This window comes from Camelus ferus, chromosome 31 (assembly GCF_009834535.1).
Source record: "Camelus ferus isolate YT-003-E chromosome 31, BCGSAC_Cfer_1.0, whole genome shotgun sequence".
In the NCBI taxonomy this organism is placed as follows: domain Eukaryota; kingdom Metazoa; phylum Chordata; class Mammalia; order Artiodactyla; family Camelidae; genus Camelus; species Camelus ferus.
This window is the reverse complement of record NC_045726.1, coordinates 13,374,287-13,400,623: the sequence shown is the minus strand read 5'-3', so window position 1 is coordinate 13,400,623 and position 26,337 is coordinate 13,374,287. Positions and strand designations below refer to the sequence as shown.

Here is a 26,337-nt window from a genome sequence, read left to right as displayed (position 1 = left end):
GTGGACTCCAGACACCATAACCTGAATGTGCCTACATTCCAGCCAATTCCAGTTTTGACCACACCAGCCACACCAGTCTTAGAGAAGGCAGCACACAAAGCCTTGAGACGGAAAAGACCAAAAAAACCCCTGAGAATTGCTTCCACCATGAAATTATCTTAAAATAGCTGGAACACTATGGAGAAGTGTTTAGCGGAAGAAGGGTTTTATAAAAATCAATAAAAGGACAAACACTAATATATGAGCCATTTTAGGCCAATCCTCACAGTATATAGGAGTTGGGATTTCTGTTTGAGTCTTTTCTGCAGAAGGCCACAGCTTACAGAGGGGCTGAGATCCTTAAATAGCCAATTCAGACCCAAAAGAGCAGTTCTGGGCTCACATTCACACACCTCCAGAAGCAAGAGGGCCCATGTAGGGCTGAGTCAGCCAACACTGAACTCAGTTCATGATCAAGATCCGCTCTTCTCCCTGCGACCAGGGCAGACACTGGGAGCAGGTCCCTGTCCTCTCTCCCCCGAGCCCAGATGGAACCGAAGGTTCACTAACAAGACCAGAAATGGTACATGGCATAGAATCTATTGGGCACCTCACATCTAACCCACGTCCCGCCCTCCCCACCCAAGGCCATAGATGAGCAGAGGAGGCCCACGTGTGATAGGCCAGTTCACGGACAGCCAGACACAGGGCTGCATGTGGATGCCACTTCTCCTCACTCTTTATTCACAAGTAAACATTTAGCAATAAATAATGTAAACAATCCCACGCCTGTAAAATTATCAGTTGGAAATGGTGGGCACTCTAGAAGCGACCAGGCACCCGAAAGTGGCCAAACTGCCTTTGCCAGTGCTCCAGCAGTGGACTTCTTTCCTTCTTTCTTTTCGCATTTCAAATAGTTTTTAAGTGCCAGCTCACAACCAGATAACCCATGTAAACAACCCAGACAGGGTATTGCAAAAAAGTTTTCCTGTACCTGTATAAATAGATACAAAAACATTCATATAAAGTATAAAGTTAGAAAGATAAACAGTATTACAAATTACCTATCATTAAATGCACACATTCCAACATACATGCATGCTACAAAATAACAAATACAAATAAAAAGTGCAAGTCCAGGAGGCACTTTAAAAAGTGCCCTGGATGGAAAGAGTGAGGTTCTCAAACTGAGGACACAGCAGAGCCTGCTTCACCTTTTTTATAGACATACTTTCCCGAGCCCACCAGGTGGTCCTGAATTGTCTCCTTTGCACATCTTGCCCCTAGTGTTTCCAAGGCATCCAGCAGGGTGTTGATGGAGGCTTCCCGCCCCTTGCTGCTGAGCCAGGCCTCCAGCATTTCATACAAGGCATCCCGCGGGGCCCAGGCTTTGTCTCTGGCCATAAGGATCTCATTTTGTGTCAGGCCCATCTGCCTCATGAGCGCATCCCAGGAATCATAGGGCACGACGGTTGCAAAGTAATCGAAGAACATCCTCAGGCCTAGGTTGGGGGAAAGTCACAGAGACAGTCAGGTGAGCTGGGACGGGCTTCAGAAAGGGCCGAAAATGCTCCATGAGGCCTAGACCCCAGGCTGGGACCCGAGGAGCTCCCCCTGCTGGTGAACATGCTGCTCTGTGTCCCTGACCTGCTTCCCATCAGCAGAGAATCAGGCCACACTGCAGGGGCCTCACCTGTACCCAAGGCACTGCAGGGAGTCAAGGTCACCAGAGAATCCTGCCCTAAGGGAGGGATGAGGGCCCTGCTGGGAAGGGGGACGGATGTCATGGAGGGAGAAGGCAGGATATGTAGGAGACAGAGGGTGCCACAGACCAGACTGTGGTGCAACAGACCTCAGAGGAGGGCACCTGCCCATCTCATGAGAGTAAGGGCTCCCGGCTGCCGCATCTGCTCTGTGGACAGAGCAAGGGCCTGGCGGTGGGAAGGTCTCTGGCCTTGTACCCAGCTCGGCCTCACTGACTGACGCTGTGGGAGAGCTAGATGGGGACGAACAGACTCTGAGCAAGAATTTAACTGTAAGATGGAGCCAGCACTACCCATGTCGTAGGAGTGAACCGGGGATTCAATGCGATGTGGGTGAAATGCAGTGCACACCACTGTCCATAGGTACATAAGGTGGGCACTGAATACAAGTTTATATTCTCTAACAGCTGCACTGAAAAAAGTAACAAAAAATTCTAATTTTCATAAAATATTAACTCAATATATTCTAAAATTTTTTATTTCAATATGTATGTAATCAGTATACAAAAAATTGTTAGTGAGACCTATTACATTCCTTTTTTTCTACCAATTCTTTGAAACACAGTATCTAGTTATACCACAGCTCATCGAATTTGGCCTAGCCACAGGTCAGGTGCTCCACAGTCCCCTGGGGCCAGTGGGTGCCCTGCTGGGCAGCACAGTCCCTTAGGTGCCTCAGTGTGGGCGAACCTGGCCCGAGCAGCAAGGGAGGAGGAGGGAAGGAATGGGAAGTGTTAGGGGACACTGGTAGGGGACAGAGGGGTGTAGAGGAGGGGAGAGATGGATTTAGAGTTCTGAAGGCCCAGGAACAAGCCGTCCCCTGCTGTGAGTTGCCCTAACAATATGGAGACGGCAGGTAGGACACTGTCCCTTCTCCCTCCATTCCTGCTCCACTGTCCTGGAGAAAACACTCACCTTCAATGGAGTCCACATCATTTGCTGGAACCAGCATCATTCTAATCTGAGACTCTTCAGCTCCTGCTGGTTCCTGTGAAATGTAGTGGGAAATAGCCTTGGTCTTAGTGAGAGTTCCTGGATTTCAGAGAACTAGCCTAGCAACCAGCCCACGGTGTGACCTGGGCAGCCACCTCCCCTCCTGGGTCTCCATGGATACGGAGAGGAACCTCCCACCCTGAGCAGTTCACAGGCTCCTGTGCTCATGGAGGGAAATTTTCCCTGCAGTAATGCTCACTTCTTATCCAACTGTATACAGCAGAGCAGCCATCACCCAGTCAAGACACAGAACATTCCCACCCTCCACAGTCCCTTCTGCTCCTTCTAGTCCTTTCCCACCCACCACGTCAGAAGACAGACACTCCCTCCAAGCTCTATGTGACTCAAATGAAGAATATATATGAGGACACTTTGGAATATAGGAGTAAAGCTTATTCCACAAGTGCAAAGGTGCTTTGATCAGTAAAAAATCACCATACCAATAGTCTAACTAGGGGCATGAAATCATTACATTTTCTCCATGGACACTGAAAAACCATTTGATAAATTCAAATGCCAATTCTGTGTTTTAAAAAATACCTCAGAATAGGAGGCTATACCCATATGATAAGATTTCCCATATGAAAAAGAGCCAGCATCATCCTCAGTGGTGACACTGGAGGCCTCTCTGACAAAGTCCAATCAAGACCAAAACGCCTGCCTGCTCTAGGCGTCCCCAAACAGCAGCACAATCCATCAGCAGTACTTACATGTGAATGTGTGCGTAGATAAATGTTAAAAATTGTAGCAGATAATAAATTACACAGAGAATTACAAGAGTTGGATAAACTCATAAGGTTCAGAACACTTGTAATACAAAGACACAGCCCAACAAGAAATGGGAGAAATTTACCAAAGAAAAACATACATCTAGTTGAGGTATTATAAAACCCTTGACTTGAAATGCTAGCTCTCTTCATAAGGGCAACACAGAATATTGAAAAGATCTCAGTTCTTCCTAGATTAACTTATAAATTTAAGGTAATACTGTAAAACTGCAATAAATTTTGGGGGGGAAGAGGAAATCTTAGAAAATAATTCTAAAATTTATCTGGGTTAAAATAATAAAATTTTAAAAAGTAGAGAAGAGGAATTTTCTCTATCAGAGAGTAAAACAAATTTTCATAGTAGACTATTACACAGAATATCATTTTAGTGGAAAGAAAATATACAGGGATACATATGCACGTGTCAATATACATATAGAGACAGTGTCGGCATATACATAAAGATATAGGCAAAGAACCACAAGAAATTCTCTCTACTAGTCACCATAAATCAAAAGAGCCAGGGAGCTGGGGAAAGACAGCAGGAGGATTTCACTACTCACTGAGAACCTTACTGTACTACGTAAATTTTCTTACTGTGCATATGTAGTGAGCACTTTGAAACAATGTCAAGGTGATTCAGTTGGATGGGGGGATTATTGACCATTTTTGATTGTTGGCTTCCTGTTTTATAACTTGTCTTTATTACTGTTTTCTTATGAGGTGTTGAGACAAGAAAAGAACAGAAAAGAAAAACAGGTGAAAAGAGATCACTGTCATATAAGCATTTGACTGGTAAGCTGAGGAGAATGGGAGAGTCAGCAGCTAAATGGGATATTGGGACAAGATGATGACTCAACACTTCAGGGAGCTCCTTGGGTCCTATCATGTCACTAAATGCATGATTTAGCTTCTAAGCTCTATGGTACAAATCACATCATTAAAAAAGCCTACCTAGGAAATTAGAGAATTTTATCTTATCTTTGATTCGAAGAAGGACTTTGAAAGCTGAGCAATGAAAAAAATTGCTTTATCAATAAATTTAATTAATTAACATATAACATTCTACACATTGAAATATTAGATCAAATGAAAAAACACATATGCATGTACTCATTGGCATAAGAGCATGTCTTCTTAGAAAGCCTCTAACAACAAGACAACAATCATTTGAAAATTGTCAAAACAGAAAGATACAAGTTTATCTCAGTTTTTTCCCAGTTACCAAAAAAGAAATATATGTCATATCAAAACAACTGAAATGATATGATGCAAAACTGTAAATGTCTGTGTGTGTGAAAATACTTTTATACACTGACAAAGACATTTTACTTCTCCTAGGAAGCCACCCCCAAAACACTGAGACAACCACTAATTTTCAAATAGATTCAACTTAATAATATTGAAATAAGTGAAATTCCTAACAGCATGAGGAATGACTTAAATTTATGGAACCACCACACAGGAAAATATGTTGCTCGAATTCCATCATTCAACAAGGGAGTGACCACTGTTTGGCTGCCCTGTGCTAGACACCAGGGATGTGGTGAGAACAAGACAGATAATAAGTAGGGTAACGTTGCATAGAGCTGACAGTCTACCACAGCAGGGGTGGGCTCCCTTCCCCCTTCAGGACCCTGATTTCTTTCCCTCCATCACCACTTCCCCATGGGATAGGAGATCTGACCGGCATCGGCCTTTCCCTCTATCTCCCACACTCCCGGGCAAGCAGGGGGGCCGTCACATACTCACCAGCTTCCCCATGGGATAGGAGATCTGACCGGCATCGGCCTTTCCCTCTATCTCCCACACTCCCGGGCAAGCAGGGGGGCCGTCACATACTCACCAGCAGACGCTCTGCTTCCCCCGGGGACTGCACCATAACATGTGTCAGGTTGGCCTGCTCCTGGTCTTCTGTCTCCTGCTCAGAGACCAGAGTGGACAGTGATTCTCTGTTGATCAGCATGTTGTTGCGAGCATTGTCTAGAGGCTCAGGCCCTCTTGGGGGATGTGAGCGCCAGAAAAAGACCTTGGGAAGGCAAAGAGCTGACTCAGGAGTCCATACCTATATACCCCTGCAGGGTAACAGGGAACATGGTGGGTTTTGCCTCCCCACCTATCCTCATGCTGTACCCCTCCCCTAGGTGGGCACAGACAGCACACTCAGGAATCTACTGCTGGTACCAGGACCCTGGTGCTGTGCTAAGCGGGGTTTAGCACCCCTGCCTGACACCCCCATGCCCCAGGGTCCAGGGTTATGGGTACGGGTGTCCCACAGGCAGTAAGAAGGACAGGGCTAGCGCTGCCAAAAAGCCTCTGGGCTGCTCAAATGGACCAGTTGCTCTCCTACAGTCAGCCCAGAGTCCCCAGGCCACTTTAGAGAGCCAGGGGCCACAGCACAGCATAGACTGGGGCCTTGTTGTGGATGGGAAGCAGTTCCTGAGGGCCTGATGCCACCAGGTCCTGGAGAGACCAACTCACTTTTTCCATGCACTTGGGGTCCACTCCACAACCTAGAAGAGAAGAAGCTTCCACCTTAGCAGTGGGGAGGGCCCTCTTGCAGCACCTCCCTCCCTGGGAGACAGGGTGTGGGCTGGGGGCTCAGGCACTGAACAAGGAGCCCTGGGCCTGGTGACAAGGAGGGGGCCATTCCAACTCTGGGGAGCCCCTGGGGAGGGAGAAGAGAAGAGGGAAAAAGGAATAAAATGAAACATATGTAAAATCTCTGTTGGAGTCTGCTAAACAAAGCCGTACAAGACGCCCTGACCCTCTCCTCCTGACTCCTGTCACCCAGTCAAGGTGCTCACCACCTCTCTGCCCTGGCGATACTAAGAATTGGCCTTGATGCTCTGGACTTGGCCAGGAGGATGGGGGGTCCATCAGCCAAGATGGGGGACTGATGTGATCCTGGCACCCACAGGAGCAGGTGAGGTGGGAGGAGGGAGGTGGATGGGTATCACAGGGAACAAGATCAGAGCCAGGCCAGGAAGAACAGGAAGACAGGGGAGATGAAAGAGGGGGCCAGGGCCTCCCCTTCCTTCCCGGTACCTCACCTTGAAGGATGAACTTCCGGAAACGATATGCAGTCATCAGAACCAGCACCAGCCCCAGCAGGACAAAGGCAGTTACAATTCCAGGCACCAGCTGTGAATTGCCTGAGGAGGGAGAAGGAGTGGTGGGCAGTCCCAGGCTCATGGTCACTGGCTTTCCAGGAACCAGGGCCTCCCCATTGACCTGGGTACCTGATTCTTGGTCCACACACTGCAGGTCACTCCAGGGCGTACAGGGCGTGGCCACGACCATCCCATTGGGGCACCTAGGTACAGACACAGGGAGGACATGGAGGGGCTCTGTCAGTGAAAGCTGGCCAGATGGAGACAAACAGGGAGCAAACTCCCACCCAGTGTCCCCTGACAAGACAGTGGAGGAGGGGCAGGCTTCTCCTGTCTGCAGGGTCGGGTCCCTCACTCCCCCGTGTTGGGTGGGAGAAGGATCTGGGCTTGCGCACTTCTGCCCTGAGGGCTCCGGCTGAGTGTGCTGAGCTGCCCCTTCAGGAGCTGGGTCTTCTCTGCAAGGCCTGCACTGGACCTCCCTGGGCTGCAGGGGGAGCCCGGGTGAGGGGGGGCCTCATCCAGGTCAAGGGTCAGAAGGGTTTGGGCACAGGCTGAGCCTCATCCTCCAGTCCAGCTTTAACACAAGGACCCTTTGTCCTCCACCTTTGACTCTTCCTACCAATCACAGCCAACACTGGAGCATCACAGAAGACCTAACTCCTACCGGTCCCTAAATCTCCAAATAGGAAAGATTCAGGTCTTATTGAGGGAACAAGGGCTGGATGTGAGGCCAGCTGAGTGTCCCAGGGCTTTCTGGGAACCTTGAAGGAGCTACATGCTGGGTCTCATCATGACTTGGCTATGGCTTTGTCTTCATAGGCCCTTTCCCTAATAAGAAAGCATTAAGAAATTTATCACAATTGGAATAAAGATTTTATAAGCCAGGTGGATTCCATTCCATTTTCACTCAGATTTCAAAACAAAATAAATCATTTCTGTGATCCTTCATCAGTGGCCTACAGTGCCCAATGAGATACTCAACCCGGCCAAGGGAACCCATGCTTAGGATCGTGGGAACGGGCCGCTGAGGGAGCCGTGTGGGACATGCAGATGGACAAGGAAGGCTGCTGCAGGCTCAGGAGACCCACATGCATGGGGGAGCCCTGAGGTTGTGGGTGGCGGGTGCTGCGTGGAGGCAGGAGAGAGGAAGGGGTACATGGAACTCGAGTCCTCTGTGGGCTTGGAGCCTCCTAGGCTCCAGTGTCTCACCTGGTGCTGCACTTGTGGCAGAATTCAGGGGAGTCTCTTCCACGGAAAGTGTCAGGTTTGCACTGACACTCGGTGTCCTTGGTTGCGGTGCAGGGACTTTTCTCTTCTTCCCCTGGAGACCAAAGTTAAGGAGGTGGGGATGTGTTTACCTCACATGTCCCTTAACCCTCCTTCACCACCCAGACCCCCACCCACTCAGCTCTCCTCAGTTCAAGAGGAAATTCGTGGGCCATTTCCTATAGCCACACACACAGAGCACACAAAGGGCAGCCGCTGTTCACCTGTCACCAGTAGAGGAGTATAAAGGGTCATGACATATCAGATCGGGGTTGGGAAGAGAAATGTTTTAGGACACAAATCAGGAACAAGAGGTGGGGTGGGGGGAGATGGAATCTGAGCCACTCTGGATGGAGAGGAACCCTTGGGCAACTTCCCAACACGTAGCCCTGCTGGAGAGGTGGAAGGACCTTAGGTCATGAAGGTTGAGAGAGGCTGAGATCCAGAACAGAGGGCACAGGGCTCAGAGGGGCCAGACCTGCCACCCAGCTCAAACCCAGCCCTATCCCCTGACCCAGGCCTTCTGTGCTGTAACTGTGCAGCCCCTCTGTCAAGGGACAGATTACTCCCCTCCTTTCAAGTGATGTTCTGAAAGATTTCCCTACCCTTTGGCATACATTATACAAATAATTTCTGTTTTCATTGATTTTACTGACCTAAGACAGAGTAATATGAAGACCTAGGTGGGCTTGAAATCAGGTTTCTGACTCGCGGTTTCATTCACATCCCATCTTATCACCCAACACCCTTACTGTAGGCATGGGGGCCACATGCTCTGTACCTGGTTTGCAGCCCCTACACAGTAAGCAAGAAGACAGGGCGTTTGAATGACTGGTGTAATCCACCCCATCCGTGCACCGTATACACTCTCCACTGGCTTCTGCCATATGAGATCCTGGCAAGGAAGGAAAGAGCTGGTGAGTAAATCCCCACAGGATTCCCAGAGCAGGCAGTGTGGCCGGGGATGCCCCTTTTGGCCATCAGTGAAATCCCAATGGGCAACTCTCCTTTACCTGACCTTCATCTTTTAATTCTACATTTACCACATACCTTAGACCAGCACTGCCAGCAGAAATATAGTACAAGCCAGGTTAAAACTTACTTTCATAGTTGGTGTATTAGAGACTAAAAAAAAAGGGGTTTAAATTAATTTTAACATGTATTTTTTAACCTAAGAGATCCCAACACAGTATCAATTCAATGCGTAATCCACATAAAACATTGATATTTTACTTTACTACGTAAATAAATAAAACCTGTGCTCCCTTCACAGTGTTCGGGGTGTGCTATCTGCCCCTCAGCTGTCCCTGTGACCTCTTCACCCTCCACTCACCCCAGCTGCCCCCTGGCTTTGCTCAAACAAGCCCAGCCCTGCCCCCTGTGGTGATAGTTCCTGGGGGCCCTCTCAGGAGCACTCTCCCTGGCTCTCTGCACCAGCGAGTGGCTCTCTGCATCCGAGTCACCATGCCCAGGAGGTCTCACCAACCTCATCTCTGTCCCATCCATCACTCAGTTATTCTCATGACAGGTCTCATCTCTCTGACTTTCATGTTCAGCCCTCTGTCTGGGTACCATCTAAGGAGGAGAGCTCCAGGAGGGCAGGGCCCTTGTTCCCTCCGCTAGCACAGTGCCTGGCACACAGAAGGCTTCCAGTGAGTACCCGTGAAATAAGAACCAGAACTGCAGGGATCAGAAGGCCAGAAAGACGTGGAGATGAGGGTAGGGTAAGGGTTGGAGATCAGTCTGAGAATTTACCTGGTGGACACAACTTCCAGAAGCTGCGCTTCGATCCTGGTGAGGCAGCTAATTGCTGGTGAATGCGGTCCTGCCCTGTGGCTGTGGCTAAGGCAGCTGCAGCCTATGGGGACAAAGCAGGGACAGGCATGAGTGGCTTCCAGACTGTCATCCCTCCCAGGATCCATCCCACATTCCCTTGACCTCAGCCTGCAAAACTGAGCAGAACTGGGACCTTTCTTCCAGCTCTAAACTCATTCTTTTCTTTTCTTTTCCTTTTTACATTGGGAAGACTTCTTTCTTTTCTTTTCTTTTCTTTCTTTATTTTTGGCTTAAACAACAGACATTTATTTTCTCACAGTGTGGGAGGCTGGAAGTCTAATATCAAGTTGTCAACAAGGTTGGTTTCTTCTTTTTTTTAATATATATTTTTATTGAAGTATAATCAGTTTACAGTGTTGTGTCAAATTCTGGTGTACAGCACAATAGTTCAGTCATGTAGGAACATACATATATTCATTTTCATGTTCTCTTTCACTGTAAGTTACAAGATACTGAATATAGTTCCCTGTGCTATGCAGTATAAACTTGTTTATTTTTTATATATTCGTATCTGTAAATCTCAAACTTCCAATTCATCCCTTCCCACCCACTTCCCCTCTGGTAACTGTAAGTTTGTTTTCTATGTGAGTCTGTTTTGTTTTGTAAATAAGTTCGTTTGTCTTTTTTTTTTTAGATTACACATATAAGTGATATCATGTAGTATTTTTCTTTCTTTTTCTGGCTTACTTCACTTAGAATGACATTCTCCAGGTTCATCCTTCTTGCTGCAAATGACATTATTTTATTCTTTTTATGGCTGAATAGTATTCCATTGTACAAATATACCACAGCTTCTTTATCCAGTCATCTGTTGATAGACATTTAGGTTGTTTCCATGTGCTGGCTATTGTCAATAGTGCTGCTCTGAACATTGGGGTGCATGTGTCTTTTTGAATTAAGGTTCCCTCTGGATATATGCTCAGGGTGGGATTGCTGGATCATATGGTAAGTCTATTTTTAGTTTTTTGAGCAATCTCCATACTGTTTTCTATAGTGGCTGCACCAAACTACATTCCCACCAACAATGTAGGAGGGTTCCCTTTTCTCCACAGCCTCTCCAGCATTTATCGTTTGTGGACTTTTGAATGATGGCCATTCTGACATGTGAGGTAACACCTCATTGTACTTTTGATTTGCATTTCTCTGATAATTAGCAATATTGAGCATTTTTTCATGTGCCTCTTGGCCACTCCTATGTCTTCATTGGAGAATTGCTTATTTAGGTCTTCTGCCCATTTTTGGATTGGGTTGTTTGGTTTTTTATTTTTAAGTTGTATGAGCTGTTTATATATTCTGGAGATTAAGCCCCTGTCAGTCTCATCTTTTGCAAATACTTTTTCTCATTCTGTAGGTTGTCCTTTTGTTTTGCTTATGGTTTCCTTTGCTGTGCAAAAGCTTATAAGTTTAATTAGGACCCATTTGTTCATTTTTGCTTTTATTTCTATTGCTTGGGTAGACTGACCTAGGAGAACACTGCTGAGATTTTTGTTGGATAATGTTTTGCCTACATTTTCTTCTAAGAGGTTTATGGTGTCTTGTCTTATGTTTAAGTGTTTAAGCCATTTTGAGTTTATTTTTATGTATGGTGTGAGGGAGTAGTCTAACTTCATTGATTTACATGCAGCTGTCCAGTTCTCCCAGCGCCATTTGCTAAAGAGATTGTCTTTACTCCATTGTATGTTCTTGCCTCCTTTGTCAAAGATTAATTGACCAAATGTTTATGTTTATTTCTGGTCTCTCTATTCTGTTCAGTTGATCCATGTGTCTGTTTTTGTACCAATACCATGCTGTTTTGATAACTGTAGCTCTGTAGTATTGTCTGGAGTCTGGGAGGGTTATTCCTTCAGCTTCATTCTTTTTCTTCAGTAATGCTTTGGTAATTCTGGGTCTTTTGTGATTTCATATAAATTTTAGGATTATTTGTTCTAACTTCTTATTCTTTTCTATTCATGTCCGTCCCTTGGCCTTTGGTGCTAGCAAGTAAGTTACATTTAAATTTTTTCCAGTATTCTTTTCTTTTATAATAAAATACGTTTATTCCAAAAAATGTGGGCAAGGAAAGTTTTTATAAGAATGCAGAAACCACAGGGTTCCTCTTGATTAGAGAAAACATTCATTATTTTGTGTATTTTGGTTCTTCTGTTTGACCACGTGTGTGAATACTCTCTCAGGCTCTCTCTCTCTCAGACACACATATTTTTACAAGTGAAGGTTATACTCTGTGAACACTTTTTCAAAATCAGAATACAGAATCGCACTTTGAGTAATGAACTTCCAGTTTAAACCTGACAAGCTGTCCCCAAAAGGAGACTGTCAGTGTCCCACAAAATACCAAAGAGCCACACAGAGAAAGCAAACAGCAGTTCAGGGTATGTGGTCAAGGTCTCCGTGCTAAAAATGACAAAATGGGGACAGTCAAAAAAATCTGAGTGGAGTCTGAGGTTTAGATGGTAGTAATGCGTTGATGTTAACGTTCTGATTTTGAAGGGTGTGTTAAATTAAACAAAAAAAAGAAAGAAAAAGTTAAAATGGAAACAGCTCACGTTGAGCCCAGTTCAACTTTCTGGGTCTACCCACAGTAAAATGCAGCCTCTTCCACATAAAAGTCATCCAGTGTCTGGGGACAACTAAAATCACGTGTGTCCCCCAAGTCACCCCTTCCCCAGGCTGCACCTCCTCCGAGTGCCCACAGGCGAGTGGAATCTCCTTTCCCAGCCCTCACAATCCTATTCCCTCCTGTCTTCCCTGGTTCTCCTCTCACAGACTCCTTCCCTCAACATTTTATTACGAACGTTTTCAAGCATCCAACAAAGTTTAAAAACTTGTACGGTGAACTCCCATATTCTCACCACCTAGATTCTGTAACTAATATTTTGCTATATTTGCTTTAGCACGTATTTCTTTCTCTAACCATCCCTCTGTCCATTCATCTAACTGCCTTATTTCTATGATGAAATTCAGATGTCTGCAACCCTTAATATTTTTTTCATTGTTAATATTTACAAAGACAGAAATGCACAGTTCTTAAGGGTACCACTCAAAGTGTTTTTTTTAAAAAAAAAGCATACTCTTGTGAAACCCAAATCTTCTCTCTAGATCACGGAACGTTCGGGTTACCACAGAACATTTCTCAGGCCCCTTCTTAGATTATCCTAATCTGCCATTGTGACACCAAGAGGAAGTGGCCTTCATAAGATGGAGGAACTTGTCTTCTGCCCTGAAATTAATGAGAGCTTTTATCATGAAAGGGGGTTAAGGGTTGTCAAATGCTTTTTATGTATGTGTTAAGCTGTTAATATAGTTTTTCTCCTTCACACTAATATAGTGAAAAGCACTGATTAATTTTCAGATGTTAATCCAACACTTATTCTTGAGATTAACCCTGATATGTTTTCTTCTTTAAATATTGCTGTATGGAGTTTACTATTTGTTTTTCTTTTCTTTTCTTTTTTGTTTGTTTGTTTGTTTCATGAGGGGGAGGTAATTAGGCTTATTTATTTATATTTGGAGGAGGTACTGGGGATTGAATCCAGGACCTCCGGCCTCCTAAGCATGCCCTCTACCACTTGAGCTATACCCTCCCCCCTTACTATTAGTTTTGGTAAGGAATTTTTGCCTCTGTTTTTAGGAAGGATATTGAAAAGTATTTTTCTTCTTTTCAAATGTTTTTGTTAGGTTTAGGTATTAAGGTTATGCTGGCTTCATAAACTACGGAAGAACTCTAATGTTTTCTGAAAGAATTTGTGTAAGATTGGTGTGATTTCTTCCATAAATGTTTATAGAATTTACCAGTGAAATTGCGTGGGCCTACAGTTTTCTTTGTGATAAGGTTTTAAATAATGAATTGCAATTCATAAATAGGTACAGGATAGTTCAGGTTATATCTTCATATTGTGTCCATTTTGCTAAGTATTATTTTTCATGGAACTTATCCATTTCATCCAAGTCATCTAATTTATTGGCATAACGTTTTTCATAAAATTCCCTTTATATCTTTTTAATGGATACAGAGTTGATTGATATCCATCATTAATTCCTGATAAGTAGTATTTTTTGTTCTCACTCTTTTTTTGTTAGTTTAGTTAGAGGTTTATTAATTTTGTTGATCCTTTCAGAAAACCAGCTTTCCATTTTGTCAGTTCTTTTATTGCTTGTATTTGTGATGTAATAAGAAATACATTTATATTTTATATATATATATATATATTAAATTTTTCATATATATATGAATATGGTCTTCAGGTCATAGATTTTATATATTTCTTTTTTTTTCTTAACAGTGTTAGTAAGATATAATTCACATAATTACTAATTATAATTACTCATATAAACCACTCATTTAAAGTATACATTTCAATTGTTTTAATATATTCATAGAGTCATACAACCACAACTAGAATGAATTTTAGAACATTCCATCACCCCTCCAAAAGAACTCCATACCATGAGAAGTCATTCCTCATTTAATCTACCCCGTTTTATCTAATGAAAGCATGAAAACTATACATTTTCATCTAAGCACCATTTTAGCAGCATCCTACAAGTTTTGATGTGTCATATTTTTATTGTTATATTTTGGTGACTATTTTAAAATTCCCATTTTGATTTGTTTTTTGAACCATAAATAATTTTAAAGTATGTGGTTCATAATCAAAAATTTGGGGGCTTTATAGGTTTTTTTTTAAATTGCTTTCTAATTAAATTTCACCAAGTTAGAGAACATGCACACATCTGGTTCACTTTCCAATGGGCAAACAATTATCTTTAAAAGTGCTGATGTAGGGGAGGGTATAGCTCAGCGGTAGAGTGCATGCTTAGCATGCACAGGGTCCTGGGTTCAATCCCCAGTACCTCCACTAAAAAATTAATGAATAAAATAAATAAACCTAATTACCACCTCCACCTTCCAAAAAATAAATTAAAAAATAAAATAAAATAAAAGTCCTGGTGTGATCAATGCCCACCCAGGGAAAACTGGATCCCTGGTTTCAGGAACTTATAGATCTAGGCCATCCCTCAGCATGACATTGTTACCACTGACAGAAATAATGGAATTTAGACAAAGAACTTAAAACAGGTCATCTAAATCATATAAATATACCCACAGATATCAAAGAAAACATGAACATGATCAGGAGAGAGATGGAAGATATTAAAAAGGCTCAAATGAAACTTGTCAATATTAAAAAAATTCAGTATCTGTAATGAAAAATACTCTGGATGGAGTTAACAGCAGATTAGGTACTGCAGAAGATCAATGAACTTGAAGACAGAGCGATAGGAACTATCCAAAATGAAATATAAAGAGAAAATGAAGGAAAAAATGAACAGGTCCTAAATAATTAGCTCTGGACAATATCAAGGATTCCTACATAAATGCATTTGGGGTTCCATTAAAGAGAGATGACAAACTATTTGAAGAAATAATGGCCTAAATCTTCCAAGTTAGTTATAAACTATAAAGCCAAAGGTCAAAGAAATTGAACAAACCCCAATGTAAAGAAAACCACACTATTGTGGTTAATTTCATGTGTGATCTTGACCCCGTCAGTGTGGCCAAAATTTGGCTAAGCATTATTTCTGTGTGTGTGTGTGTGTGTGTGAGGTGTTTTTATATGAAATTAACATATGAATCAGTGGATTCAGTAAAGCAGGATGATGAGTGAACATCATCCAGTCCTTCGTGGGCCTGAATGGAACCGAAACACAGGAAGGGAGAATTCAGCCCTGTCTGATCACTTAAGCTGGGGCATCCCTCTTCTACTGCTTTTGGTGCTTTTGATTCTCAGACCTTCTACCTGGACTAGAATCTACACATTGGCACCCCTGGTTCTTAGGCCTTCAAACTCGGCCTGAATTATTCCACCCACTTTCCTGGTTCTCTGGTCTACTGACAGCAGATTGTGAGATTTCTCAGCCAGCATAATTGGTGACCAGCCTCCTGGATGGATACCTTTCCTGCTCACTCTTCACACTGCACCTGTGCAAGGTGCTCACCAGACAGGACATCTGAAGTCATTGGATGCACTAGGCCTGAGGCCCTGCACTGCCATCACTGTCATCAGCTGCACCTTGGGTTCCTCCGTGTTCCTCCGTGACCCACTCCAGCATAGCCCTCCACCCTGTCCTTCAAAAGCTCCTGCCCCACCCAAGGGAGCTGACACCATGGTGCCAATATAAGCAGGTGGCAGCAACTGAGCGGGTAGGAGGATACCATGTACCCTGTGGCCCTCACAGCACCAGAAGACTGACACCAGCCCTGAGGATGTGATTTATCCTCCCACAGCCTCACACAGCGCCCACACAGCGCCTCCATTTCCACATGCCCTGGCAGACTTTCAGCTCCTCCCCTTTACATAAATGAGCGGAAACCCAGAGTCCCCCAGAGCTGGAAGGGGCAGAGCTGGCCCGCTGTCTCCAGCTGCAGTCCTAGAACTCATATGGCCTGACTGAGCTTCTGAGCCTCTGAACCTCACAGTTCCCACTTCTAAAGAGAGAAACCTGAGGTGGAAGACCTAGAACAGAAATCGGGCCACATCACACATGCAGAGCAAGGACCTGGGTGAGGACCAAGCTCAGCTCTGGACCTCATCTGATGTCATCCTCCCAAGAGCCCGAGGACATGGGCCTCATCTCATGACAGGCAGGGCTGGGGGCAGTAACTGGTCCTGAGTGACACTATTCAAGTGCAGAGCTGGGACTGCAGTCCTCCCGCCCCCTCCCCTGCTGCCTAATCTAGGGTCTCTTGGTCATCTACTCTTAGTCTTAGAGATGTCATGGATCCTTGAAAATCTCCATGGGCACCGAGGAATCAAACCACAGCACTATGTGTCTGTCACATTTTGACTTCTTAGACTAGCAAAGGATTCAAGTTCAGTGTAGCAGGGGTGTAGGCAAACAGGCACACTTGTGGACTCTTGGTGTGAGTTAAAATGGTACAGTCTTCTTCTGACGGACAGTTCGTCATTACCTAAACAAAAGTATGAAATTATCTAACCCACTGACACCACAATTCCACTTCTAAGGAGTTACCCAATAGACAGTGCACATGGCTACCTGGGTACTTGACAGTGCCTACACCCACCCAGAGCCATCCATCAAATAGTATTCAAAATGGCCCTACCTATTACAAGCTGATATTTTAAAAACTAATTCTAAATTTTTTGTGAATACAAAATATTATTGGTTTTCTGATTCTAGCACTAATTTCTTCAATGAAAACATACATTTCATGATTCCTGTAACCTTGTTTGGCTCTTTTTTTTTGAACAAAGAAACTTCGAAAAGAGCCTCCAACAATCTGGAAAAGCAGTGAAAGTGTGCGCATTTTTTTCAGTAATAAATGTCTTCAGGATGCACACCAAGACCGGTAAATCGTACCCAGAGCCTCCAACCCGGCTTCCTAAAGTAAGTGGTGAGAATCTGGTTGAGTTTCTGCACAGCATATTGTGCCAGAACAGGAAGCAACTTTAAAGACTGCTCCCAAGATTAAAAGATCTTTCAGGATAAGGAACTTTAAGGTGCTAAGGCAGCAGTGGGGGCAGGGGGGGAGGTGCCTACACAGTTCATCGATTTGAGTTTTAGAATTTAAACGTAGGGCATAATACTGTAAACTGACTATAACTCAATAAAATAAAACTTTAAAAAATTTAAATGTAGGGCAAAATGAAGAGAGAGAAAGAGTGAAGAGGATCTGGAAGGAGGAAAGGGCAAGAGAAAGAAAGAAAAGACGATCTCTCACTCTCTGAAGCTCGACGGGCCTGAGACCAGTCTGGAGGCCGGACCCCGCAAGGACCTGGAGCCAGAGCGCGGACTCGTCTTCTGGGCCGCGGTCGGTCCTTCCGGGCTCTTACCCCGACTTTGCCCGGGTGGGTCCTGCCCCGACATGCCCCATGATCGGGGCAGGACTCCCTCCCGGCCGCGAGGCGCGCCTTCCCGAGCCAAGACACGCAGCGGGGACTCACCAACAGCACGAAGCCCAAGACGGTGAAGATGAGAGCCCTGAGGCCAGGGGTGCGCCCGGCCTGGGCGCCCGAGAGGGCTGGTGCGCTCTGTCCCCGCTGCCCGGTGCGGTCGGGGAGCGCTCGCAATCCCGGCCACTGCGGAGTGACCGCCTGCAGAGCCATCAGGAATCGGCAATGTCTTTCGTGGGGCACTGGATTGTCCCTGCCGCTTGGCAGATGCGCGGGACTGGAGTCTAAGGTCTACTGACCCAGCCTGCCACTACTTGAATACCTTGCGGTTGCGCTACTCGGGCGCACGAATGAGCAAATGCCTACTTTATACAGTCGGGTTTATGTAAACATTAGCCAGGTCTAGCCAATCACATGTGGCTCAGGAGCGGAGGCCCGCGAGGCCAGTGGGGAGACTCCCGGCTCTGGCGACCGATACACCCCGGGATGCGGTTTCATTCAGTCGCGTTTGCGCCATTGGGAAACGGGGACAGGGCATGTCCCAAATACTCTATGGTGAGCAGGGTGGAGATTAAGTATCTGCTCAAAGTTCCTGTCTCTGCCCCCTTCCGGGAAAATGCCCCACCCATTCCTAAACTCTGAACTACCCCCAGCCTTCCAACTACTGCCTCCTGCTCACCCCCATCGCTACTCCTCCCCACTCTTCACTGATCAGGGCCCGCAGCAGGCCTGACGACACCGACTCCCAGGAAGGAGACCCCCGACGGTCCCCCGAGCGCGGGCAGCCCTGCGAGGCACAGAAGGGGTGCCCAGGACGTATTGTAGAGAGTGAACTGTCAACCATGAAGCCTTGAATTGTTAGAAAAATCAGCGGATTGTCAGATTGACCTGCACATTCCAGATTTAAGTGCTGGGAGAATGAACCAGACCCTGGAGACTTTTTGCCCTGGGCATATTCATGTAAGTGTGGGTTAATGATCAATTTACTATCGAATTACAAATAAGTATTTATTTAGAAGCAAAGGATGAACATCATATTTTCCTATTGTGAACTCCTTTTTAAGGACCTCAATTAATCAGTATATTAGCTTGGTTGTCTAAATTTACTTTTATCACTCTTATTTTATAAACCTGAAGTTCTACATGATAGAATATTTGGAGTCTGGTAAATAGCAACCCCCCTCTCTATGTAAGTGGCATCCAGGAGAAAGAAGGTGGCCTGGCTGTAACTATGTAGGTCAAACACTTTATTTTGTAGATGAGTATACCCAAGTCCTATTTTTAATCTTCATGATTCCATGGTAACAGGGCCCTGATTTCAAAAACTGGGGTCACCATTCACAGTCCAGTATTTCCTGTCACCAGGCTCAGAGACAGGTGTCTAAGTCACCCTGCACTGTCCCATCTCCCTAATTTGCCAGGGCCAAGTAGTTACCAACCCCCCCAGCTCACTCCTCCAAGTTCCCATAGTCTTTCCCTATCCTCCCTCTCATCCTCCAGTATCTGCATTGAGCCTCTGATATCTGTGGGCTCTTGCCATGGACTCCACAGTGCTGTTTCCAAGCCAGAATCTCTCCCCTCTTCTTTGTTGGCCCTGGGCTTTCTACCCTACAGGGTGTATGAGCATTTGATGACACAATGCAGCTACAAATACTTGATTAAAAAAAAAAAGTTCTAGCAAAGTCTGTTACAGTACATGTCAGATTTAATGATACAAAATAAAGAGAAAGAAAAAGGAATGCTTATTATGAAAACCTCTCCCACTGAAAGGAGAAATCTCACTGGTGAGCCTGGTTCAAAAGAGAGTAAAATCATCCTCCATAAACAGAAAGGGGAAAAAAGCAAAAAAAAAAAAACCAAAAAACAAAAACCAGGCTCATAGTTCATGGTTGCAAGAGGTGGGGTGTGTGTATGTGAAATGGAGGACCTGTTTTGTTTAGTTTCATTTTTCAGTTTAAATAAATTGAATAATATTTTTAATTAAAGACTCTAAAAATATAGTCTTATTCTGAGTTACTGTGGATTAGGATTTCAACATACGAATTTTGGGGGGCACAATTCAGCCAGAAAGACACATAGGAAAAATATAAAATGGCCTAATATCCATATAAATGAGTAAATAAATAAAATAAAAAGGTACCTGACAACCTGTACTCAAAAACAGTCTTGTCAATGTCCCACTAAATACCAAAAAGATGAAAAAGGTGTTCAGGATGGGATCTCTGTGCAGTAAATGATTTCATAGGGACAACTGGACAATTTGAATGTGGTCTGCTTTTGATATTAATTTTCTGATTTTGAAGGTTGTATTGTGGTTATGGGGGAGAATGTTCTTATTCATTGGAAATCCCCACTGAAGCATTAAGGGGATGATGTGCATTCTGTCCTTGGCTTGTTCTCAAAGGAATGTGTTTAGTATAGTTTTTGCAATTTTCTGTAATTTGAGATTTGTTTTAAGTTAGGAAGTTAAATTTTAAGAAGAAGGTTGAAACGGAAACAGCTTATGTTGAGCCCAGTGTGACTGGCTGGATCTAAACCAGGTAAAATGCAGCCTTCTTCCACATAAAATTCTTTCAAGAACGTGGAGACAGCTGTGCTAATGTGTGTCTCTCCACTCCTCCATTTTCCAGACTGGGCTTTCTCTGAGTTCAGGCAATGGCTGTGTCTCCTTTTTCTGCTCACACAATCCTACTGCCTCCTATATTCCCTGACTTGCAACCTGTGACCTGCTAGATTCACTTATTAATTCTAGTGTTGTTCCCTGCAAATGCAGATGGTTCTATTTCTTCCTTCCTGGTCTTTATGCCTTTCTCTACTGACTCACAGCAATGTCCAGGGCCCGGAGTACAATCCTCAATAGACGGATCAGCATGAACACCCCTGGTCTTGGTCTCAGCCACTGAGGAAAAGCATTCAATATTTTACCACTTTAAATGATATTACCTGTAGTTCTTTTTATACATGAACTTTATCAGATTGAGGTAGGTCCCTTCTGTTCCTAATGTAATGACTTTATTTTTATCATGAATGAGTGTTAGATTTTGTCAAATGCTTCTTCTGCATTAGTTAACATGTCCATATAGTTTTTCTTCTTCACACTGTTAATATAGTGACTAACACTGATTAATTTTCATATGTTAATCCAACTGTTTTCCTGGAATAAAACCCAGGAATTGAATTTCTGGAATAAACTTGATCATGATACATTATCTTCTTTAAATATTATTGGGTTCAATTGGCTATTATTTAATTAAGGATTTTTTTAAAACAAACAAAAAAAAAGGATTTTTTGCATGTATATTTATAGTGGATATTCATCAGTATATATTTTTTGTAATGTCTTTGTCAAGTTTTGGTATCAAGGTTATGAAGAAGTGTTGCCTCATATTTTCTGAAAGAATTTGTATGATTGGTGTTATTTTTTCCATGAATATTTATAGAATTCATCAATGAAACTACACGAGCCTGCTTTTTCATTGTGGTAAGATTTTAGGTGATGAATTCCAATTCATAAATAGATATAGAATAAATCAGATTATCTTTTCATCTTGTGTCTGTTAGCTAAATAGGATTTTTCAAGGAATTTGTCAATTTTATTTAAGTTGTCAAAAGTATTGGCATAAAATTATTCATAAGATCTCCTTATTGTTCTTTTAATAGCTGCAGAATTTGTAGTAATATCCCACCATTAATTCTTGATATTGGTATTTTTGGTTGTTTTTTTATTTTTAAATTTGGTCTATTAATTGTATTTTATTAATTGTATTGATCATTTCAGAGAGTCAGCTTTTGGTTTGTCAGTTCCTTTCATTGTTTGTATTCAATTTCATTGATTTCTACTCATATTATTATTTCCTTCCTATTATTTCTTTTGAGTTTAAGTTGGACTTATTTTATGGGTGATTAATGTGGACCTTCAGTTCACTGATTTGATAGCTTCTTCTTTTGTTCCGTTAACAATTTTACTGAGTTATAATTTACATATTACACAATTCATCCCTTTAAAGTGCACAGTTCCACCGATTTAAACTCTTAATGGCCCCTGGCTTTCTGTCGGGACCTGACTGTTGAGCTGTACACCTCGTTGCCAGAGAACGGGCGCCTGAAATTTCTCAAACAAGACTCAGCTTTCCTAGGGCGGTAACGGCGTGCAGAGTTGGGAAGGGGCGGGGGGAGAAGCGGAGCCGCTCTGAACCGTGCTAGGGAAATGTGGGTCCGTGTGTGAAGAGGCCCGGCTTTGCGGGACCGCGGTGTGAGCCTGCACCGGAAGGTGTTCCTGTGACAGGCCGGAAACTACATTTCCCAGCATCCTCGCGGTGCCAGAACTACCTTGCCCGGAAGCTTGTGCGCGCTATCCATCTAGCCTTTCGCCCCCTCCGGCCGCCGGAAAACCGAGGACACACGGAGTCGCCGGGTTTGGCGGCTCCTGGGTTCCAAAGGCAGTGGGGGCCGCTGGGCTTCAACTCCCCGCGGGCGTTTCTCGCCTGTCCTGCGGAGAGACTTTTTCACCACCACAACCAAGGAAGGATATGATATGAGGCAAGTGGACATAACTGCTTTAGGACAAAGGAAATTAAATTTTGATACCCATGTATTGGTTCAGGACTTGGAAACTCATGGATTTGACAAACACAAGAAGAAACAACTGTATCAGCATTAACCATTTTATCAAATATCAGCTTGGATACTATCTATAAAGGAGATAGCCACTCAAGCTCAACAGGAAATAACCGTACAACAGCTAATGACTCATTTGGACTCCATCAGGAAAGACATGGTCATCCTAGAGAAAAGTGAATTTGCAAATCTGAGAGCAGAGAACCAGAAAATGAAAATTGAATTAGAACAAGTTAAGCAACAACTGATAGATGAAACTAGTCGAATCAGAGCAGATAATAAACTGGATATCAACCTGGAAAGGAGCAGAGTCACAGATATGATCAAGAAAAGAAACTTATGGAAGCAACCACAGAATTTATCAGAAAAGATACCACAACCAGAAGTATTATTTCAGGGACTGGTAACACAATTGACACTGAAATTGCTTCTTTAAAAATGCCGATGGAGTCTGAGAAGCTTGAGACAATTTGTTATCTTGCAGCCTCAGTGTTTACTTGCCTGGCAATAGCACAGGGATTTTATAGACTCTGGAAATAACAGGGAAACTACTATATTATGCTCCTACTCCTACTGCTGACTTATTAAAACACTGTGGATTTACTTTGAACATCGAAAGTTGCAGCAGAAACAGAAGAAGATTATTTAAAGTATATATGACTGAAAGGAAGTGTTTAAGAATGGGAAGTTATTTTGTCTTTTTTTTTTTATATACGTCTTTATTATGCTGAAAAGATGCCATTTAAAACCTGACTGATTTGAGATAGAAGGGCCTTTTGTCTTTATCCTTTTGATAGCTCGAACCAGAGTTTTCTTTTGTTTGCTTAAACAACTGTCAATCATATAAGATTTATTTGGTATCTGCTGCAAATTTGAAAACTATTCCCAAGCCTACATACTTGTTACTGTATTCCGTTTTCCTGCAAACTATCGCACAACTTCCTTTTTATATAAAGTACTATTATAACAAAGTTGTTTGCATTTTAAGAGCAACTTATCATATAGCTGGAGTTGATTTTTTTTTTGTAATGAACTAAAACAATAAATTTTAAAATAATGTGTGCCCTAAAAAAATAAATAAAAATAAAGTGCACAGTTCCATTGTTCTTAGTGTATTCATAGAGTTGTACAACCATCACTAAAATCAATTTTTGAACATTGTCATCACCCAGTAAAGAAACTTCATACTTAATAGCAGTCACTCCCCATTTCCTCCAACCCCCTATTCTTTTAATAGAGAGTTTTCAATTGAAAGCTACACATTTGACTCTAAGCACTGCTTCAACAGCATTCCACAAATTTCCATGTGGTATATATTTATTATTATTTATTTTAAATATAAAAGAATTCTACTTTGATTTCGTAGAAGAACCATAGATGATTTGGAAATATGTTAATTAATATTCAAATTTGGGGGGTTTATTCCTCGATATCACTGTTGACTGACTAGCCATGTAATTTCACTGAAGCCAGAGAGTATAGTCTATATGATTTTGTTCCTTTTAAACTTATTCAGACTTTTTTATTGTCCAGAATGTGGTCTATTTGGTAAGTACCATGTTCATCAAAGAAGAATGGGTCTTATTAGACATTGCAAGTGTGTTCTGTGAATGTCAGTTAAGTCAAGGTGGTTGATACTGTTACTACCGTTTTCATCTAATGGTTCTATCAGCTGCTGAGAAAGGGGTGATAAGATCTCCCTTTAATTTCATCAATTTTTGCTTCATGTATTTTAAAGCTCTAAAAAAAAAAGCTCTATTATCAGGCACATAAAATTTATGATTAAGATGTCTTTCCTCATGATTTGACACTTTTAACACTACAAATGGTGTTTAAAAAAAAAAAATCTTTGGTAATATTAAGTGAAAACTTGAAATTTACTCCATGGTGCCTATGGACGTGCCATCCTCAGCATGACATTCAGTTATGTCTCTTTTGTCCCCAACCTGCTGGTCATATTTCCCACCATCCACATAAACACCCTCTAGAACAGGACGAGGACGTCACAGCATTAGTGCAGGTGTCTTAGAATCCATGCCACCCACGCATTAAGGGGATGCATGTCTGCAGCCTCCTGAGCAGCTCTGTGCAGGGCCTGTGGGCGCTGGGGACAAGACATGGCCCTTCACCACCTAGGACAGTTCTGGCCACAGAGAGCTGAGATACAGAGTCCCCCAAGGTCACCAATGTGAAAGAGCCTAGAGGGGCAGTGAGACAGAGGTGACAATGCCACAGGTGGCAGGGACACTGGTGGACATGGAAGGAAAAGTCCACATGGACAGAATCAGAGACAAGAATGAAGTACTGGGGGAGGGGTGATATGGGGGAGGGGAGGGGCCTTCCTAGTGTGGGGTCAGTCCTCTCTGCCTGAGGGACCCAGGGCGCTGCCAAGATCAGAGGCTTTGTTGCCCCACAGACTTGTGTGTGTGTATGTGTGTATGTGTGTGTGTGACAGACAGAAAGAGACAGAGAGACAGAAAAGGAGCTAGACAGAGGGCCGCCCTGGACACAAAATAGAGAAGGAAACAAGAAAGCAGGAAGGTGTGTTCAGTTCAGACCTGTGCGGAGGCTGCAGACCCTGCCCCACCCAGAGATGAGTCATGAGTGGGGATTTCCTTCCTTTGCTCCCCACCTCTCTTTCCACACGTGATGCAGCTCTGGACTGTTATAGAGTCAAGTGTGAGCTTCACTCTATTTCCTGATAAGAGTCAATGAAACAACGTTCCTCTCCTCCCCAGGACATTCACACCCTAAAATCTACACCTGTTACTCTTTTTTTTTAAATTGAAAGATGTTTAAAATTCGATAGTGGTTTAGAACTTTCAAAAGTTTTACATACATGATTTCATATAATCCCATAACCCTTTTCTCCACCCACCCCTACACTGCCCCTCCCTGCTTCCCTCTCCTCACTAGTAACCACTAGTTTGTTCTCTATATCCATAAGTCTGCTTCTTTTTTGTTTTATTCATTAGTTTGTTGTATCTTTTAGATTCCACATGTAATACCATACAGTGTTTGTCTTTCACTCTTAACCTGAGCTGTTGGGACATAGCATCAGACTTGTTCTCAAGGTCTTCCTGTGTTTTGAGTTCTGCTTCTGAAGTTTTTGTGGTTTTGAGTGGTTGACTATTTCAGACTCAAAAATACAGCTAGGTTAACAATACTGCCATCAACTTCCTAGTTCAGGGAAGCCACTAAATAGTTTCAAAATTCTGAGAAAGCCCCTTCTCTTCTTCTCTAAACACATTTATCATTCTTGAGGTAAGGGGTTGCATTTAATGGCATCACAGAGAGACCCCTCCAGCAGTGACCCAGTGCTAGGGGAATGCAGGCCCGGCGATTAGACAGCAGAAACTCAGAGGCTGCTCATGGCCCTGGACCAGCCCCCTCCACCAAGTGAACTTTCGGTGTCTCACACTGCTCAGCTGAAAACAAGGACAAATAAGTGCTCCTACATAGTTTGGTGAACACAGCTTGGCATATGGTAAGTGCTGTATTTCAGCACGGGCTGGAAAGAGTGTAATCATCTCCCACGGTGCTAATATTAACTAAAACCACATCCTCCAGGCCAACAATACTACAACCTGAGGTCTTGCACTCCATGGCCTCACGTCTGCCAGAGAAAAATGACATTCACAGCCGCCTGTGAATCACGGCCTCTGAGGACAGTAGGAGAGGGGAGCCGAGAGTGGTGAGATTTCCTGCCTCCCTCATGCTACCTTGTTTTATTACTTAGATGCCTGCTCTCATTTCCTCCACCAGACTGTGAGCTCCCAGGAGCAGGAGAAACACAAGGTCATTTGTTTCCCTCCCCCAGGGCGCAGACTCTCCCAGAGTGAAGGGCTCATCAACTACTTGGTGGGTGAATAACAGCCCCTCCCCAGGACACCGAGGAGGGGAGACTAGGGTTGTCGTCAGCGTCCTGCCTAGGGACTGTTTCCAGGCTTCAGCTCAGGGAGGGACCAGAGGGAGCCCTGTGGCCTCCGTTGAGGGGACAGAGAGGAGTTCCTGGAGGCTGAATGCAGGGCAGAGAACTGGAGAAGAAAAGCTGCCCAGAGAGGGCTCTGGAGATGTGCAGAGGGGCCCA

The 26,337-nt window shown here is 43.8% G+C and overlaps 1 protein-coding gene and 1 pseudogene across 3 annotated transcripts in view; one reads left to right on the top strand and one right to left on the bottom strand.

The window, feature by feature from the left end:
* Nucleotides 1-700: 700 nt before the first annotated feature.
* LOC106730027 (tumor necrosis factor receptor superfamily member 10A) overlaps nt 701-26,337 on the bottom strand; it is a 29,098-nt gene continuing 3,461 nt past the window's right edge. Inside the window, exons 1-10 of one of the 3 annotated variants that reach the window (XM_032470941.1) lie at nt 17,682-18,394; nt 9,637-9,739; nt 8,663-8,776; nt 7,825-7,936; nt 6,745-6,818; nt 6,556-6,657; nt 5,984-6,015; nt 5,349-5,423; nt 2,658-2,730; nt 701-1,481 (exon numbers count right to left, since the gene is read on the bottom strand). In XM_032470941.1, coding sequence (XP_032326832.1) covers nt 1,162-1,481; nt 2,658-2,730; nt 5,349-5,423; nt 5,984-6,015; nt 6,556-6,657; nt 6,745-6,818; nt 7,825-7,936; nt 8,663-8,776; nt 9,637-9,739; nt 17,682-17,843 — 1,167 coding nt within the window. In that variant the 5' untranslated portion in view covers nt 17,844-18,394 and the 3' untranslated portion in view covers nt 701-1,161. Of the gene's footprint in view, nt 1,482-2,657; nt 2,731-5,348; nt 5,532-5,983; nt 6,016-6,555; nt 6,658-6,744; nt 6,819-7,824; nt 7,937-8,662; nt 8,777-9,636; nt 9,740-17,681; nt 18,395-26,337 lie in introns of those variants that run through there. The other 2 variants (XM_032470939.1, XM_032470940.1) reach the window with 2 other exon arrangements.
* LOC102507625 lies at nt 21,418-23,529 on the top strand (annotated as a pseudogene).